The sequence below is a fragment of the Myxocyprinus asiaticus genome, chromosome 43 (assembly GCF_019703515.2).
Source record: "Myxocyprinus asiaticus isolate MX2 ecotype Aquarium Trade chromosome 43, UBuf_Myxa_2, whole genome shotgun sequence".
Classification (NCBI taxonomy): domain Eukaryota; kingdom Metazoa; phylum Chordata; class Actinopteri; order Cypriniformes; family Catostomidae; genus Myxocyprinus; species Myxocyprinus asiaticus.
Window position 1 is genome coordinate 32,239,481 of NC_059386.1, and position 20,986 is coordinate 32,260,466.

Consider the following 20,986-nt stretch of genomic DNA (forward strand, 5'->3'; position numbering starts at 1 on the left):
ATTTTAAGGATTAGGCATTAAAAAAAAATTCTTTAAATAGTAACCCCCAAAACCCTCCTACCTTTTTTGGGGGTTCTGTCCAATTATGGACCCTCAAATTTATCCAATTAAGTGAATTCCATGAGGAATGCTTTAAATTATTTTCTTATTTGGAACGCTCTATTAAAAGTAATTGTGATGAGGAGGAGGGTGTGGCCGGGCCGGCACTGAATCAGCTGGTCAGTGAGAGCGAGTTAAGGGGGAGCCGGAGACGAATGTTCGAGAGAGAGACCTTGTGTTCCTTTATGTTTTATGTTGTTTTAAGTTCATTTATATCATTAAACTTTGAATGTTTATTGTTCAGCCAGTTCCCACCTCCTCCTTGCCCGACCTTTACCTGTTACAGTGGTGCCGAAACCCAGGAGGGAGGAGGGATGCGCTGTTGCGGAGTCCTCGCCGCTGCCGTCTGCCCAAAGGAGCAGCTGCGGACGTCTACCCGGGGATGGATGGGTTGCTGCCAGCCGCCGAGAGCCAGAGGAACCGCTGCAGTCCGCCAAGAAGGGGAGGAGCGGTTCCATCTGCCAGGGGTCGGAGGGCTCGCTGCCGTCCACCGGGGGAGGAGCGAGCTGTCATCCGCCAGAGGGGAAGAGCAGTTGAGGACCGAGGTGTCAACGTATCTGGGAACTGGCGGGCACGTTTTCTTTCTCTCTCTCTCTCTCTCTCTCTCTCTCTCTCTCTCTCTCTCTCTCTGTGTCTCTCGCTCACCCTTTCCCTCTCCCCACGCCTCCCCTCGTCTCTACCCCAGGTTTCCAGGAGGAAGGGTGGACCACCGGCTGACAGAACGACCGGAAGGGCAGTGTCTCCCCTCCAGAGATTGGGGGGGGGGGGGGAGTGTGACAGTTCGAGAGAGAGAGAGAGATGCACGTGGCCACGCTGCACGTGTGTCTGTGTTCCTTTATGTTTTATGTTGATTTAAGTTCATTTATATCATTAAACTTTACATTTATTGTTCAGCCGGTTCCCGCCTCCTACTTGCCCACCTTTAACTGTTACAGTAATTAACCGAGATTACCACAAAGCAGTTTGATCCCACTAACAAGCATTTGAAAACAAAGCTCTGGAATGACAGTCTCTTCTGGCCACTTGATTGAATATTCACATCAAAGCATCACATACCTCAGAGAGGGCAGGAGGTCTTTATACGGTTCTCTTGAGATGACCTCTTCTCTCAGAATAAAAATATAACAGGGCATATCTGTTTAAAACAAAGCCTGCTCTGCTCATGCCACCTCAAACTTGAGGTCTATCTAATTTCTTAGTGGAGGCCAGGAACCTTTTTTAGCCAGAGATGAGAGACGAGGGATAAATGCTAATTCTGTGACTGGTCTGTGAATTACCCTGACTGGTGAAATCATGCATGTCCAGTAACTGATTTGGGGAAAACATTTGGTAATGTGAGCATAGCCCAGCCTTATAAATTGCCTTTGTTGCATCTTTTGGTATATATTTTCACCCTTCATAATAGTGTTTTTTGTTCAGTGCATTAGCAATAATATTTGTTTGCATTTCTATATGGTTTACAAGGTAGACCTACATTAAAATGCCCTTTTTTTCTTCTCAATTGTCTGCAATTAGTTACAGTAATGCACCACATAACTACATTTAATAACAGGGACTACATTCAAACTTTGCTTTGTAGATAATTGTAGCTTTAGGGGTGCTGTTTATTTTGGATTTTATAAACGTTATACTTATTTAACATTAAAGTTAAAAGTCTCCTAATTATTTTTTAGAATGTTTACCAAAGAGCCTACAACAAACTCTAACCATTAGCAATGGCATAATTGTAATATTTGTGTACTGAATTCCAATTGGTTTTCTGTCTTGTATTTGTTTGCACGCTGAATTATGATTGGTCTTGTGATTCTTTTAATATAATTTGCGGCATTGACAAAAGGCAGCACAAGGGCAGAGAAAGAGGCTGTTTGCACTTGTCATGTTCTTGTGTTTAAAACAGTAAGACAGAGTGCAAAAGAATGGAACAAAAGGGTCTCGAGACGCATTTTTAAAAGTTGAACTATTTTTTCACTTGGCAGCGTAGTAAATCACATCATTCAAGATGGCAATTTTTTTTTTATTATTTTAAATACCGCAAACGGATGCAAGAATGCATTTAAGGGCAATTCAGACCAGTTCTTGCTCTAAGAAAAGATACATAGCATTGAGAATATGACATTATTGACAATCTTTTTACCTAACAAGTACGATGTCTAAAAACAGTTGCGATCCTGCGCGAGACACTGAAAAAACAGCTAGATGTGGCGCAACGGTCAAAGACGTCCGTCTACTCAACCGCGTGCAAAAACAGTGGCACAGAAGTCGCGATAGGGGCTGTTTGCCAGAAAATAAAAATAAATAAATAGTGCAAATGGGTGCCAGAAAACATTTAGGGGCCATTCAGAGCGAATGCATTCGCAGAAAGTAGCAAGATGCGGCGTCACGGTCAAAGACTTCCGTCTAGTGCTTTCACATAGAATAACGGCAGTGGTGGAGCTAGGGGGTGACCCCATTGGCCACCCCGCTCGCAACTGCCACATTGGTAATTTTTTGTCTTGGGGCACAATTTAGTTTTTAGAAGTGGAACTGTCTCTGCACAACCACAACACACAGGAGTCTTAACATGTGCGCACACCAAGGTCGCTGCAACTCTCTGTCCCAGGTGTCACTCTATTACCCCCCCCCCCCCACAACAATACGGAAAAGCTGCCTGAAAATTTCTGTGCCACTACAGACTGATCGCTTGCCCCTGCCAGGCCACCCCTGTGAAAAACTCCTGGCTCCGCCCCTGAATAACAGCACAGACGGATGCAAAAACACGTTTGATGTGAATGGCCCTGAATGGCCCTTTACACCAGACACATTCTTGCGTTTCAAACAGCTAGACGGAGTGCAGTACAATGGAACAAAACGCAGGGAACTTTGACATGAATAAAACGAGGCTGTGAGGGATCAGACTTGCAGTCTATTTAATGGCATGCACTTTATTAACTCTAGATCACATATAATAACAACAACTAATGTTTTCTGGAGTTTGTCTAAACGTGTGACGCAACTTTTTTTAAGTTGAACTATTTTTTACTTGACACGTAGAGCCTTAAAAACACATAACAACGAAAAAAAGACGGTGACTGAACACGTTGTTGAAATAAGAAAAACGCAGAGCAATGTATATCCACAGTTTTCCTGAGCAACCATGGGCAGCGCCATGATAATTATAATTGCCTGTTTTGTGTTTCTGGTCTCAAGACACAATGTAAAAGCTACCAAAACGAGCGATTCAGACGATTTTGAGTTAAAATTTATTTCAGGCTTAACTCATGCAGTTGTTGATCATAACAACTCAAAGTAGTTAATGATATCAACATAACCAACGCTTCATGGAGGAAGTACAGGCATTTTAAAGCCACGTGTTTTTGAAAATGTTTACAAATGTAATACTATAAACATAACATTACCCGCTTAGTATATACGGCCATGCGATCGAAAACACCGGAGACCGGAAATTGAAAACAGGCGAATCGTGGAACACTTCCACGTTCAGGAAAAAGGTGGATATAGAACGCAAGTGTCTCGAGACGCGTTTTTAAAAGTTGGCGTTTTTTTACCTTTCACGTCATCTTAAACAAAAGGCGGGTTGTCTGTCTGTCTGTCTGTCTGTCTGTCCATCCATGCATCCATCTAATTTTGTAGGTAAGAACAAGAGCATTTCCTCCTCACAGCATCAGCAACTTTTACACACACACACACGCGCGCGCAGAGGCAGGGGGAGAGAGAGAGAGAGAGAGAGAGAGAGAGAGAGAGAGAGAGAGAGAGAGAGAGAGAGAGAGAGGAAGGGTGAGTGAGTGAACGAGAATAAGACACACTGCGGAGTTCAGCAGAGGAGAGATGAAGAGAGCTCGAGACAGAAACCCAACCGAAATCACAAAGCTATAAAAACAGAGGCTTAAACTCGCCGCTACTGAGTCCAACTCAACATCTCTGCCGTGGACTTTGATACCATATCTGTGTTTATTCAGGGCTGGAACCCCCCATTTGGACTGTGCGTTACCATGCTGGGAGTTCAAAGTGATGCCCTCCTTGTTGGTTTCATGCTTTGGATGGGGATTCTATGGGGAGAGATCGCAACCCAAGGTAATGTACATTTCACATTGCACTGATTTCCTCAGATGCCCTTGTCTTGCAATACACTGGCACACATGCATCCCCTGGAAACTTTAATTAGCCCAATTACCCTACTCTTATTAAAATTACACAGTGACTGCTTAATAAAAGTCAGATATAAGGAGCTACTTAATACATCATTAATTGAGTATATAAATGAGGTTTGCAAACAGATGCAATGAGATAAACATGCCTGTTATAATCGATTTGGGTATTGAATGTGCTGCTAGAATTGTTTTAAAGAAAAAATTGGGGCAGAAATAATAAAGAAACATGGTGCATATCAACGCGCATCAACAGAGGGAAACGCTGCGGGATTCCTCAGCTGAATGCGATTTATAATGTATCAGATGTATAGATGTAATGCATAGACATTATGTACATAGAGATCTCGGAAAGACATCAAACAGTATTGTAAATCACATCCATATGTCACAAGGACACTTTGCCCCTTGACTCGCTTTTGTTCAACTGAAAGGAAAACTGCATTGGTTTATCAATGGATAAGCATGCTTCCTTCACAAGGTTATTGTGTTTCATGCCATGCATCATCATAACATCAGTGCTGGTAAACCATGTGCTTGACTCAGTTGTACATCAGTAAGTGTAGTCACCACCCCAAATTAAATGACCACTTACTCACTCACTCTCCCCCTGACCTGGTGTTATAAATGCAATACTGTTTGCTCATGCAAATGCATGTACAAGAAGTCAAATGACTATGTTGGTTCATCCGCCCTTGTGTTTTTCCCCAGCAGCTCGTTAATCACTTGCTGTGTAAATTTAGCTCAGTTCCACCATGCGTGGGCAACTCATCTTTAATCGGGACATGGGAGAGTGGATGTTGCTCCTTTATAGAACATTTTCTAAGATTCTGTCTTCTAATAGGCTACATGGGTGTATTTTTATTATGAATGCATTTTTGTTGTTATGCAAAATTATGGTTACAGTAGCCAATACAGCCAATGCATCTTAAAGGAATGTTCTGGGTTTAATAAAAGTTAACCTATATTGACAGCATCTGTAACTAGTTTCATCCACTTTTCATGCTATTTTGTTATCGACAAAGTGAAAATGCGTAAAAGAAAATGTTTGCAAAATTTGTAGTCTTCTGCCTGTTTCCATTCAAATGGACTTTTATAGATAAAAATGATGTGCGTGATGACGTCATGCTTAAAAAAATCACTTACGTTTTGGTTTATCGCATAAGAAATCTGCCCTTAAACCGTTTCCATACAGAAATGTGTGTATATCGCTAATCGTGTACCCTTCGCCTCCCAGATGTCCCTAATTTTTTCCCCCTGAAGTCTCTGTAAAAGGGGGAGAGTATTGAGACAATTCATTGAAATTAGTCAGCTTACTGTCATTTTAATTTCACAAATAAATGCAATCAGAAGATGAGGAATTGCAGTCAAAAGGGAGCTGTTGCCCTTCTGATAGGACTGTAATATCGGTCCTGATGTTGCGCCTGTCACAGGTTGCCACCGGTTCCGAACCAAAAGCGAATCGTCATGGACCTGTTCAAGCTGGCAACCTGCACCAAGTGGGGAAAACTTTCGGTTAGTATAAGCCAAGAGCCATCCATCGATGTGTATATGCTGTATGCACAGCTACTAAAGAAAAACTGATGCGGTGTAATATCAGGGTTTATATATGATACATTCCTGATATTCAATAGGCTATTTTGAACAATTATCTAATCTAAAGCATTGCCATCACAACTAGGAATGCACCGATACCACTTTTTCTCTTCCGATTCCGATATCGGAAATCTTAGTATCGGCCGATACCGATCCCAAGCCGATACCAGTGTTGTTTTTTTTTGCATAATCAGTTTAGAATATCTTTACATTATTGTGTGGAACTAATTGGGAGTACTATTTAATATGTAAAGAAACACAAACCTCTAACTACACATTATTTCAATATAAATGTATAGCTTATTAAGAAACATTTTATTATTAACTAGTATACTGGATAATGTAGCAGCAAAATTAACAGTAATTCCAGTCTTCAAGTCTTCAGTACAAAAGAAACCAGTGTTTTATTTTTGCCTTTTCTTTTTTTTTTTCCAAAAATGTTTCAACTTGCATCTGAACTTCAAAAGGATTCAGATCTCTTTTTTCTTCAATTTAGTTGTACGACATCAGACCCCTTTTCATTCACACAGTTATTTTTTGGAACCCATTCAACTTAAATATTGTTATAAATTGTAAAGAAATACTAATGATGACAATAATAATAATAATAATAATAATAAATTGTTATTAATATTATTATTATTGACATTTAATTTTAAATACAACAGTAATATATTAAAATCATGCACTTTTTAAATCCTCATGCTTTTATTTTGACATTCTAAACTCTCCAGGAAATGCTGTATGTGTCTGTTTGTAGTTTAATTTGCTTCTTATTCAAATTCTGATAAAATGCACCTCTGGTGCCGTTCTAAATGCATATTATAAGTGAACAGAACTATTGAGCATCTACATCTGAGATGCTGTTCTTGAGTAGCACTCAAATATTGCGCACCGCTGTGAAGGCTAAAAATAGCCGCGAGTGCATCACCAGCCTGTGCGTGAGTTTGTGTCAACAGAGCAGCACCATTCACTAACACGCTGGCGCTGTGCATACTATATATTTACTTATTAAACACAGTCTTTTGTGATTCACAGAGCTATCGCACATCTTCAAGTGGCTTTGAATAAAATGCACGAGTCATATGAACTGCTTTAATGGTGTTTTTATGGTTCTTTTATGTAATTTTTGGAGCTTGACAGTAATGAACATGACTAACACACAGTATCGGATTTGGATCAGGCTCGTCGGACCGATACCCAATCCGTCTAAAAGCTTCTGTATCAGAGCCGATACCGATCCAGTAATTTTAGCGTCATAATGCAATTTACATTTTCCGAAGAAGCTCAGCAAATGCTGTCTGAGGTAAAGAGGGTTAGATTTAAAATATTTAAAAGTTTTAAAATTTTCAAAAGCTAGTTTTCTCAGCATTGGACAAATAGTTCTAATAGTTTATAGTCTTGAAAAATGTGTAGAACATTCTGAGAATGACATTCAGCTGATTATTTTCGTCTACAGAACAGGGTAAGGCTAATTTAAGTTTGTGTAAAGAAAAGGCAATTACAGTATATGGGCTTAACCAAATGTATTTTATTTTTTTTATTTTTATTTTTTTATTGGTAATTAATTTTTTTAATTTAATGCTTTATTCGTTTGGTAATTTATTTAATTTAATACTGGGAATTTTTGCTGGCATTTTTTCAAAAGTAAGCTAAACAATAATTTTATAGAATTGGGTTATATGTTAGTGTTCAGAAAAAGCACACTGAAGCTTTACTCCTAGTATTGTGTAATTATTTTTAAATTAAAACATCTTTGTGCACAGAAATGATATGTTTTTTGTATTGTGGGCTAATTCCATGACTGCCATCTGTTATTTTGAATGGTGTGGAAAAGCAACTTTAATAAATAAACGGATGTCTACCGCAATTAAATTAATCGCAAAGAGTGACTATTCATTTGTTCTCCATGCACTTGTCGATGACAGGTGCATGATACGAGATATTTGTGTTGGCACTCCTGGAAGTGTCATGACGCAGATGTGTTTGCAACATTGGATCTGTGCAGGTATACCGTAAAGACCAATCCATAACAGCGCGAGTAATACTTCACGTATAGTAAATTGGCTTTTAAGGATGTATAACTTGTCGTCATAATTAACACAGGCTAAGGATTGGGGTAAATTCTGTAATGTAGCACTACATTTTTACGTTCTCAACAAAAAGTGTTTCCAAACCAGTTTTTCCCGTCATTTGAAGTATCGACATAGAGTTTATGTGCTAGAGTTAAACGGAAAAATAATAGCGATAATTTGCATTTCCATCAGCTATATCGGTAAAGTTTTTGATGCGCTACTCCATTTGGATGGAAATGTAGTTTGTGACTTAGAAAATAATTTTGACTTTTTTCAAAATTGCGTTTACAATATCACACAATGGAAGTCTGTAGGTATAGGCTAAAAAGCAGTGGGTTAAAAAGCAGAAATGTGAAGCTCATATTTTTGTTACAGTATTTCTTTTGAACAAAAAAAGAGTTTTATTGTAATAAAAAGTGTAAAGTTGTCAAAATCGTACTTTTAGCGGTGGAACTACTTTTCTAGGTGGATAAACTCTGGTTATGCGTTATAGGGCATTCATACTGACAGTGATTTGCAACGACAAAGTGAGCAAATTTGTTTATATTCAGCATCTAGTGGCAATTTGTAGGCAACTTAAATTAGGCAATTTGAGATAACATGAGCTCATGTGATGCAACGACTACCTATGGGATTGCAGACAGTTAAGCTAACATATACTGCATTGAAACACCTAGCAATTAGGTCTGGGTATTGATACAGATTTCCCAATTTGATTCTGATTCACAAACTCGATTCAATTTCAGTTCTTTGGGTAAATTTAGTTGTAATGTTGATTTTGCTAACATGTGAAAGAAATTCTGTCACTAATTATGTTATTAATACAGTGACCTTCTAACTTGATTATTATGAAAATATACATTTTATAAATTACATTTTTAAAATAGTTTAGGGTGGCACAGTGGCTCAGTGTTTAGCAATTTCACCTCACAGCAAGAAGGTCCCGGGTCTACTGGGCCTTTCTGTGTGGAGTTTGCATGTTCTCCCCGTGTTCGTGTGGGTTTCCTCTGGGTGCTCCCCAACAAGTCCAAAAACATGCAGGTTAAGTGAACTGGAGACTCTAAATTGCCCCGTTGGTGGTCAAAGTGGGAGTTTGACTAATTGAAAGAACTGTTTGAAAGAACTAGTCCCCACATAGCTTGTATATTAATTGCAATGGGCATTAAATCCTTTAAACTCTCATCCTCCTTAATATTAATTTGCTGGTAGACTGTGGCTACCCGCTTTGTTACAGCAATCGTGTAGCCGTGTTCATGATTCGCATCAGGGCGTCAGTGCCACTTTGAACTCCACATAAAAAAGGGCTTGCAGACAAAAATATTTCATTCAGCATTTTAGTGATAGTTAAAACTTGGCATGCTTCTAAATGAGCCTTTCTAAAAGTCCCATCTGGGCTTGTTTGTACATCAAATAGCATTAAGAGATCCGTTAACATCACTTTATCACTGACACGGAAGCGCTGTTGTGGTGTGTGCGTCAGTGTAATGACTCTGGGCGGACACATCACAAAGGTTCCACCCTTCAAATCAGTGTATGTGCTGGTTTATGCTTTATTAACGGTAAATGCATTAATCGCGATTAAGAAAAGTGTACGCGTTAAACTTTTCAAATTAATCGCATGCGTTAACGTGTTAATTCTTACAACTCTAATTATATTACATATTAATATCTTGTTGCATATTTATTTTTTATATGCACAATTTGCACATAATTTGCATTAACAAGTATTTACAATGATTTGTAAAACACGTGCTAATAACAGCAGTTCTGCAAGCGTCTCAGAGAAATGTTTTGGTTAATGAGATTAGAGATTATACTGTGCATTTTAAAGTTTATTCCGGTGCGATTCCTAGCCCCATACACTTCCATTGAAAGTGCAGTACTGTTAACCCGATTTTAGTTTGTTTTTACAAACTGAAGGAGCAGTCAAAGTTATTTTCTGTAATAATTGACAGTAAGTCACAGATACTGTCATTAAAGCCTAACTTAGGTTATCAAGAATGATTCCCTCGTGTTCACGTTTTGGATCTGGTTCATTTTGGCAATAATCGAGTTCTGATTGTATTGGGACACTGTGTACTATCTGTTCTGATCTTAGTTTCATATGCTCTAGCTCAAGAATGTAACCAGATATTCAGGACTGGGGAGACCAATGCAATTATTTAAGAGTCAACACTTAGGAGTCACTTGATGCCATGCAAGGATTGGACGTGTGAACAACGAGCTCTGTGCACTTTGCTAGTTTTAACACTTTTAATGATATAAATTGGTGACACTTGATACACTCTGTTTCATAACTGTTCTAGGCACAAAATTTCAAAGAATTCAAAATCATTGGGCTCTGGAGACATTAAAAGACACTTACGTGGGGGCCTGGGTAGCTCAGCGAGTAAAGACGCTGACTACCACCCCTGGAGTCACGAGTTCGAATCCAGGGTGTGCTGAGTGACTCCAGCCAGGTCTCCTAAGCAACCAAAATTGGCCCGGTTGCTAGGGAGGATAAAGTCACATGTGGTAACCCCTTCATGGTCACTATAATGTGGTTTGCTCTCAGTGGGGCGTGTGGTGAGTTGAGCGTGGATGCCGCGGAGAATAGCATGATGCCTCCACACTCGCTATGTCTCCATGGTAACATGCTCAAGAAGTCATGTGATAAAATGCGCGGATTGACGGTCTCAGATGCGGAGGCGACTGAGATTCGTCCTCCAACACCCGGATTAAGGTGAATCACTATGCCACCACGAGGACTTAGAGCGCATTGGGAACTGGGCATTCCAAATTGGGGAGAAAAGGGGAGAAAAAACAAACAAAAAATAATAATAATCTGTGTACAGCCAAAGTACTGTTATTACCTGCAGAGTTCTGGCCAAATGCAAAGTACCTTCCCCAAAAGTCAGGCAGTGTATTCTGGTGGTGCTGTCAGTGTTATTTTCACATGGCTAGAGCTCATTCTCGGTGACAGACTGTCTGTTCTGCACCTTCTAAAACTCACTCATCTGGAATTTGTCCTTCTCTTCTCATCACATCACCTCCCTTTATATCTCTGCAGCTCCGCTACTTTCTGATACACAAAGCCAAATTAGAGGAAAAAGGGCAAGAATATCCTGCAAGGAAATGTCTAAAGCAAAGTAAAACAACTGTCTGAGACATGCTCCCGGAGGACTCTACAGGCCCTGTGGGGGGAGTCTGTGGGGGGAGTCCTTGACTTTCTTTCTTTCGTGGAACACAAAAGAAGTTATTTATATCAGAATGTCCAATCTTTTTTACATATAGTGAAAGTAATTAGTAACCACAGCTGTCAAGCAAGATTTTGAAGGCAAGACTTTTAGTGAATAACTTCAGACTGTTTCTCACACAAAGCTATCTTGGAATACAGTGCTTGAGTCATATGAACTACATTTATGATGCTTTTATGGCGCTTGACCACATGATCACACAGGAAATCGACATGTCGATACCGAATGTTCCTGTTCCCTGAAACTGACCCCATTCTGCCGAGTTACTGACAAGATCAGACATTTTTGCATCAGTTTAAATGTGTTTACCTTTTCATGTGGCGCTACTGATAACATGTTGCTCAATCAATCTCTGAGACAGGTTCTGATCCCTTGGAAACCAGGAAGTAATTGCGTTCACATAAACAAAAGTGAGCGCGATTTGGAGGTTGCATTTGCGCTCTAAAATTAAATTTTTACTCCACTGACGGTAAGGTTTAGGGTTTGGGTTTGGGGGTTGAAGTTATAAAATATGCATTCTTGTTGACTGAATTACATCATTTACAACTAAAATTACAACTCACTTTTGGCACCACACAACACTTCTAGCTTCGGTCACTGGGGGCAGTGGTTCGAATTTTGGTAAACATATAGATTTCAGCAGCAAAACCGAATTTACAGTGAGATTAGTCTGGCACCATCGACTTTTACTGTATGGAAGAGATCACTTGAACATTCTTCAAAACTACTTTTGTCTTCCAAATAGTATGACCCTTCTGATGGCACTGGTGTGGATTTGTTGAATTAGGACATGACAGGTGTAATCTGGTTCCCTAATCTAATATGAAAACAAATGTTCCATTAAACTCAGGCATGTTGGTAAACACGGGTTGAAGGTAACTTCTCAAAATCATAATCAGCTGGCTAACAAAATGGTATTATTTCAATTAAACACGTGACCTTTTAAAAATAGCAATGATCTTTTAAATTGTCTATGAGATAGAGAGCTCATGCTGTGTTATGCAAGATCACTTCCATTTTATAAGGTTTAACAGTAGGGCAGCTTGCATAATATCTGCTATCCTGTTACCTTTTACTGTGGCGCTGACATGGCTTGTGCATGTACACTGGGCCTCAAAGTGCTTTCCGTTGTAGTTTCCTCCAAACTAGCAGTTTGTGCGTGATGCCCTCGGGGTTTCCTGACGGGAGAGAGACTGGCAGCTTCACTCCAACGCTTGGAGCTCAACTCAACAGCTCAGCACCTCCTCATTCTCCTACAGTTTTTCAGCTGGTCCCAAAATCACATTTTCTAGTCACTGTGAGACGGTGAGTATTTCTCGGGTGTTTGTGCATTGCTCAGTGGTGTCCTACATCACAAAAAAAGACCAAATTTAAAGGGATAGTTCACCCAAAAATGAAAATTTATGTTAGCCTCAGTCACCATTTACTTTCATTGTATGGCGAAAAATATGCAATGAAAGTGAATGGTGACTGAAATAGTGCTCTTTTGTGTTCCGCCAATGAAAGGAAAGCACAACTTGCATTTTATTCAGAAAAAAATGGTTACAGCTACAATTCCCCTAGAGCAACCTGTGGTGAAGTGTTTCGCTCAAGGGCAGAAAGGTGATAGTTCATGCTCTGCTCCTGGCAGCAACCTTCTCATTGCTTGTAACTACACCATATCACGATTATGCAATATTATAAAAAGAGGCACACTTTAAAAGCCTGTTAAATGAAAATATTTGTTTAATATACGCGAATATGAGGTCCTCTTTAATGTTTCTAGGTGAAAGTGTGATAAATAGTTTTGTGTAAATATCCTGACACTAGAGTTTCACAGTACAGCATCTGCTATCTTGGAGTGTTAATAAAATTATCAGTCAGCGATGAGGATTGAAGAACCTGCCCCAACTAAATTTACTGCTTGGGTGACTTTTTCACATCGTATGAATGCATGATCAGGCCACCTTAAAGGAATAGTTCACCCAAAAAAATTATAATGTTCTCACCATTTACTCACCCTCATGCCGTCTCAAACTCATATGACTTTCTTTCTTCTGCAGAACACAAACAAAGATATTTTGAATAATATATGAGGTGTCCATATAATATAAGTCAGTGGGGTCCAAAAAGTATCTAAAGGCAGCAAGTAATCCATACTACTCAAGTGGTTCTTAAAGGGATAGTTCACCCAAAAATAAAAATTCTCTCATCATTTACTCACCCTTATGCCATCCCAGATGGGTGTGACTTTCTTACTTCTGCAGAACACAAACGAAGACAGACATGGGGAAACCTGTTTGAAAACAGAGTGTTACATGCACACCAAGGCCATGTCCGCACTAATACGTTTTCAAATGTATCCGGATTAATGTAGACGTAGCCAAATGCGCTGATAACTACCAAAAATCTGCTTATTTAAAAAAATCTGACAACGCGAGAAAACCATGTTTACATGAGATTTGAAATCATGGTGTATTCTCTGCTTTTGATGTCAAAACGTGAACAGTTATGCGTACAACACAGCACATTAGGTAAGCCAGTAAGAATGCTGGTAAAGGTAGTAAAATGCAACACGAAATCAGTGTAATTGGCAATAATCTGCCTGTGTCAATCGTTTTTTTTTTTGCTTTAACCATTTAGCTCAATAAAGGATAAACCTTTAAGCCGCTAACATGACCACACACATTGTTGGCTTATTAAGCATAATCGGTGTAAGGCATGTGCACATAAACAAATGTTTCTTTTTGCAATTGCGTTTGGTGGCACACAAATTACACACATCAGCTTTAATACATTTAATACATTAAGTAACATACAGCCTTTCATAGTCATATGTTATACCACAGGTACAGATCTAAAGATGCATTTCCTGCATGTGAATGAACATTACTTTGAAATGTCTGTCGTGAACTTTGCAAACATTCCATGATGAATCTGAGCCTCTAAATATGATGGTGTCACTGAAGCCAGATGGAATGGTTGGTGCAAAGCATTCCCCATCTGTCAGACTCATGACACCTCAATTTCCGTGAAGCATTTTACATGCTTAATATTTCAGCTTCCCTTTGCTTCAAAGCTGTGGCTGACAGGTCGCATGTTTTGAAACGTCCCAACCTGTTTCTCTGATTTGAGTGCTGTACAGAAGTGACTGCATCCATTCACCTGCGCCCAGGCGCGTTTAGCGCATTGAGGTGAGGTGAGAAATGCAGTCAAAGCATTGCTGTCAGCTCCCCATCTCCACGATGGCATTTAAGAGCGAGTGTTTGCCTTAACATTTTAGCTCAGTGTTTTACACGCCTCTGGCTGTCGGGTTTGTTCCATCCTGAGCTCATACATGCTGTCAGTGCCTTAATGCAGATGGACAGACTCAGAAGGTGGAGATAGTCGATTCAGGGCAGAAACTTTATTTTATGATTATTATGTAAATGAATTTTTGAGGGCATGAATATCTCTGAATGAATGTAATTTTAGGCGTTTAGATGAAATCCTTTTTTTGAATATGAAGGTCTTGCACCTGCTGATTTTATAAATTTTGTCTTGAAATGTGACAGAATAGCTTTAATGCCCTTAAAAGAAAGTACCGTGGCAGTGACTCGGTAAAACGATGGTATCAGTTAGTAATACCATGGTACTTTGTTATATACTATGATACTAAGTTATTACAATATTCATGTACCATGGTGCTACCTGCTCTAGGTAGCCTGGTGCAGAAGTACAATGGTAATGGTACAATGTACAAAAACATGGTATTACCAGGTATGATGACCAAAAACAAATTTAATACCATGGTATTGTTGGTACCTTAATACTTGTTAATGATTACCATATTAAAGTACCATGGTATTCACATGTTACTACAAGGTACTTCAAAGAATACCATGGTTATCAAGTTACCATCTCGAAAAAAACACAACATTTTGGTCCTTTTTTGTTTCTTAACAGTAACCATATTCATGTATCATGGTATTTTCATGGTACCTCAAGAAACTTGTATAACCATGGTACATGTCCAAAACAACATGATACTATCATGTCCAAAATAATTTTTCATACCATGGTACTTGTCCAAAAAACATGGTCCATGCTACATGTCCAAAAAAGCATGGTATTAACATGGTACATGTCCATGAAACATGGTATTACCATGGTACAGTACATGTCCAAAAAACAACACTATGGTACATTTTGGTATTTTGTTATGTATTTTTTTTGTGTAAAAATGACCATGTTCATGTATCATGGCATTTACATGGTATATGTCCAAAACAATATAATACTACCATGTCCGAAAGCGTTGTTTATACCATGGTACTTATCCAAAAACTTGGTCCATGCTACATGTCCAAAAAACATGGTATTATTAGGTACAATGTCCAAATAAATATGGTATTACCATTGTGCATACTGTAACCCCACCAAAAATCATGCTATTACCATGCTACCCTGCTGGTAACAATACTGTGGTATAGGGCTGAAACGATTAGTTGACAAAAACTTTCGTTGTCAAATAGTCGTTTGATCTCATTTAAAGTAACATGAGATCACATGGTGACACGTGAGAGCAGCACTGCAGCTCGTGTCTGACTGACAAGAGGAAGAATTACACAGCTCACAGTCCAGATGCACTCTAAACTTTCCAAACAGCTTAAGGTGGAGTAGATCACAAAGTATGAGGGAATTATACAAAAATACCAAATAAGTAAATACAGAAGCACTCTCGTGTGGAATAAGCAGAACCAGAGCTCTTTAAAAGAAACACCCCGGTGTTACATCTTTAATGCAGTTATATTTAATGCTGTTATAGCTTTATTAATGTTAAAATTATAAGGAAGGAGGTCATGTAAATAACTACAAACTCCGAAACTGGCATTTCTCTGTGCGGTCAGCGCCTCTTCTACGAGGTGTGTGAAGTGTCCTGATCTAAGGGGGAGAGATTGAAACTGCACCCAGCTGAGGCACACTCTGGCACGGGGACGCTCATCCATCGAGCGCGCACTTGCTGCAGCTAGATTATAACATGATGCACGCGACTTATTGAATCATAATATGTGTCGTTGTGTATTTCTTATCGTGAAGAAAATTGCCAATATGCAGCTTTATTAAGAGAGAGTTTGTTTTTTTTGTGAGTTAAAGATGGACTGAAGTGAACAGAAAGGTGAGAGAGGGTAGTCTTCGCCCCATTATACACTGCAACAAAATATGTTTTTGATTTGTTTTTGTTTTGGCTTGTTTTCCAGTATAAATATCTAAAACTCCTTTAAAACAACGTAAATTTACTTTAGCAGCTATACTGCAGAAGAACAAATTGTTATCTGAGAATGTTGAATATAATATTAAAAATACAAATATATTAAAATATCTAAAAATCCTTTAAAAAAAGATGCATTCACCTGAGAAGCAGCATATAAAGATATTTAGACTTGCTTTTAGAGAATAGATCTTGAATAAAAGTATATTTTGTCTTTACTGCACTCGCAGAAGTATAATCAAATTATATACAATATACACTTATATTTAAGATACATTCCCTTAAAGTAAGTCTAAATATCTTATGTTTCTTCTCAAGTAAATGTATCATGTTTTAAGGATTTTTAGACAATTTTGAATGGAAAACAAGACAAAAACACTTGATGACTTGAGGATTTGTTTGCAGTGAATTTTTTACTGAGTTAAACTTAATAAAAAGTATTTTTCTCCTTAAATTCAGTGAATGTCATTTAGAGGTATTTTTAAAAGATGATTTTTATTGTTAGTAAGAATGATTAATACAACCTTTTAAGACGTGCTCAAGCCGAATAGTCAGTTATTAAGAGCTAATGATTAATCGTTGCAATAATCGCCCGAATAGTCTAATAATCGTTAGATTAGTCGATTATCAGAATAATCGTTAGTTGCAGTCCTATTGTGGTACATTTTGGCACTTTTTTGTTTCTTAATAATCACTGTATCATGGTATTTACATGTTATTCCAACATACTTTAAAGAAAACCATGGTATTACCATGGTACATGTCCAAAAAAATTTAGTATTGCCATGTTACCATGCTAGTAGTAATACTATGGGGAATAAAAACTTTTTTATTTATTAATAATTACTGTATTCATGTATCATGGTATTTACATGGTACCTCAAAGTACTTTAAAGAATAATATTTTATTATCATGCTACATGTCCAAAAACACATGATACTACCATGTCCAAAAGCGTTGTTTATTCTATGCTACATGTAAAAAAAAAACAAAAAACATGGTATTAACATGGTTCATGTCCATAAAGCATGGATTTACCATGTTAAAATGCCCTAAAAGACCATATTAATACTATGGTACATTTTGGCACTTTTTTGTTTCTTAATAATTACTGTATTCATGTATCATGGTATTTACATGGTAACTCAAAGTACTTGACAGACTACCATGGTAATACTAAAAATCACAACAACAACAAAACACATGGTACAACCATGTTAAAAACCTTGGTAATATCATGCTAAATGTCCAAAAGAACATAGCATTAACATGGTACATGTCCAGAATAACAAGTTATTACCAGTTACAATGTCCAAAACAACATGGTAATACCATGGTACTTGTCAAAAAAATAAATAAATATGGTAATACCGTGGTACATGTCCAAAAAGCTCACTTTTTGGTACTTTTTGTGAATATAGGAAATAAGACATTCAGAGGGATCTGTTGAAAACGGGTGGCCTGTTCTTTTCTATCTGTGCAGTCTCGGTTGTCGTCGGTTCCAGGTCTTTTCAGTGTCTGAATGAGCAATCGGTTGGAGGGTTTTGGCAGGCCTGTACACTTAGTCCTTCTCTGTGGGCAACAGTCATTGAAACACCACTCACACCCCAGAATGCCTCCCGTTCATGCATGGAGGATAAGATGGAGGAGTCAAGGCACAGAAGAGTTCTGGCAGAGGGTAGTGAGAGAGGACGAGGGGGTAAAAAAAGAGAGAAAACGGTGCCTCTTTTCAAAAGTCCCCTCTTTTTATGCATGCATCAGAAATCCATCAAAGTATGTCACAGTTATGAAACATCTTACTGTCACCAAGACAATAAGATCTGTGTGTTGGTGACAGACAAGATCTTTGATTTGTAGATGTATACAGAGCAGCTTTTTCCTCAGGGTTTTTTGAAAGCAATGAATCAATATATACTTGTTTTAAAGGAACAACCATTTTCGTCATTTACAAGATTAACTGGACACCACTAGCTGAATCAAACATGCAATATGGTGAGCATAGCATACTACAGTTTGAAAGGTTTATCTGTGCAAACTGCATATTGTCTTATAAACTATTAAAAAAAATAGTTGGCAGTATTAGACTGATCACACTGTGAATTCGGCGAAAGTAGTTTAAAAGCTCTGCTGCAGAAAGTGGTCTGTGCTTACCAAAATTTGAACCACTGCGGAAGCTGGAAGTGTTGTTGAGGTGAAATGTCAACAGAGTGGTGCCAAAGCGAGTTATATTTTTTAAGTTGTAAATTACATAATACAGTCAACAGGAATGCATATTTTATTCACCATATGACCTAACCCAAACCCCAAGCCTAAACCTAACAATCAGTGGATTAAATTTTTTATTTTAGAGCAAAAATGCAACCTCCAAATCACACTTACCATTGTTTATTTGAACGCTATTACTTCCTGGTTTCCACTGGACAAGAAAACACATGTCTCGGTTGCTCGCGCTAGCAGTAGTGCTACAGGGAAGAAAAACACATTTTGATTTGATGCAAAAATGACTGATGGGGATGGTTTTTGTCAGTAATTCAGCAGTATGGAGTCAATTTCAGGATACATGAACATTTGGAAGCAGAAAGTTGATTTCCTGTGTGATCAAGTTGGCAGTATGCAGTTAGCAAAATTAGCATGTTGCAAAACAGGATATGTTCGAAATAGCATACAACCATGCTACTCTGTTAATGTTCTGTATAATTGATTGTATCATTAAAAGTAGTCTCTATATGACAGGTGATTGAAGGGGAGGGGTTAAAAAATAAGAGGGCTTGGTAATGTCACCAGTGCATTCTGCATACTATTTCACTTTTTTTTTTTTTTTACAAAATAGTAGGTAGTGTGCTGTAAGGAATACACTAATATTCCAATCCAAACATAGTCTGTGTGTTTCTGCATGCAATTACCCAAAGAAAGATCATTCACCTATCTAGCTTCTTAATCTGTTTGATCCCTGTGTGTACTTTGTAAGAATCTAGAGGAAATGTGCCTTTGATGTATTGTCACTCTTTGTTCTGCTCAGAAGTGGTTAATCAAACTCTTGTCATATCATAGAAACCTTACTCATTGCACCCATCCTTTGAGGAACACACAGTCCCAAAACAACATTAATAAAACAGAAGCAAATGTCAGTATGTTGAGGGAGGTGTGCTGGGATTAAAGGCAATGAACAGAGAAAAAGATGGCGGAATAGAAAGAGGGAGGATGGAGCAAAGAACGGTAGCACAGCTGCCTTGTGCAGACGGATCACACCTGTGCAGATGCCCTGAGATGCTTGAATGATGAGCAGGCAGAAGATGCCATCTGTCTCACAGTGTCGGCTGTGCCAGTTGCCGTCCTGGAGGGGATCCAAGGGGATCCAGAGAATAGATCAGTAACTTCTCAAGCCAACAAGTTTAGCACCATTGGCAATGGAGAAGATGCATTTTTATTAGGGCTGTCAAATCAAATTAATTACATGATATGCTGATTAATTCATCAAATTTATCGCAATGAATTTCATGTATAAATATGTGCTGGGAAAGGCCCTAAAATAACAATAATTCAATATATAATGATTAATAATTAAAAATAGTTAAATTCAAATAATTATAAAAATAAAATATTTTACAAATATAATGATTCAGAATATTACAATGCATTACATTATTGTGGCAGAGGAGTACAGCATTGATAAGACAAAACAAAAAGTGGCTTTAGAAATCAGTAGTATCAGTATTATTTATTTCCATATTATTGAACACAAGCCTATTATTGGCCTACAGTCCACAAAAATCCATTTTGTAATGAGGTATACTTAATATTAAAGGCTTTACTAAGGACACGTCAATGTACACATGAATCAGATGGACGCTTCATTGAGATGGACCCGTCTCACTTTGGTTGTGTTGTGTAATAAACACAACGTTTTTAGGTCATTGAATCAAATTAAACATAGTTTTAAACTTTGAAAAACATGTCTCAAGATCCCTGCATCTCTGCATTAAACTAGTGCTATCAGTTGATTAAAATTTTTAATTGCGATTAATCGTATAATTTTGAAAGTGCTGAAATTTCACTCTAAATCTTCTTCTTTTCTTGTCAAAATGCAATAATTTTCTTCTTAGGAAAAAAATACAAAACAATATGTAACAATATAATGCTTTATTAAAATTTTCCAAGCAAAGCCTTCCACAGTATAAAGATGGAAATGCACTAAAATAGCACCAATTCAAGTAACATTAAAGGTTTCCCAAAATGGAAAACCTTGGAAAAAAGTGAGCGTTTGACTAATAGAAAGAATTAGTACCCACATAGGTTGCATATTCATTGCAATGGGCATTAAATCTCTTAAACTCTCATCCTCCACATTATACAGTATATCTGCTGGTAGACTGTGGCTATCCGCTTTGTTACAGCAATCGTGAAGCGGCATTCATGATTCGTGTCATGGCTTCAGTGCCGATTTGAACTACAAAAGCGCTTGCAGACAAAAATGTCTCATTCTGTGTTTTGGTGATAGTTAAGATTTGGTGTGCTTTTGTGGTAATTAAAATGCTCCTTACATAGGCTGAAAAATACTTGATTTCTGTCACAAGTCCCATCTGGGCTTGTTTTGTACAACAAGA

General features: G+C 38.1%; 1 protein-coding gene across 1 annotated transcript in view; it reads left to right on the forward strand.

The window, feature by feature from the left end:
* The first annotated feature begins 3,899 nt into the window (after positions 1-3,899).
* LOC127433339 (seizure 6-like protein) overlaps positions 3,900-20,986 on the forward strand; it is a 54,587-nt gene continuing 37,500 nt past the window's right edge. The window contains exon 1 of the mRNA XM_051685144.1: positions 3,900-4,170. Within this exon, the coding sequence (XP_051541104.1) occupies positions 4,089-4,170 (82 nt within the window). The 5' untranslated portion in view covers positions 3,900-4,088. The remainder of the gene's footprint in view (positions 4,171-20,986) is intronic.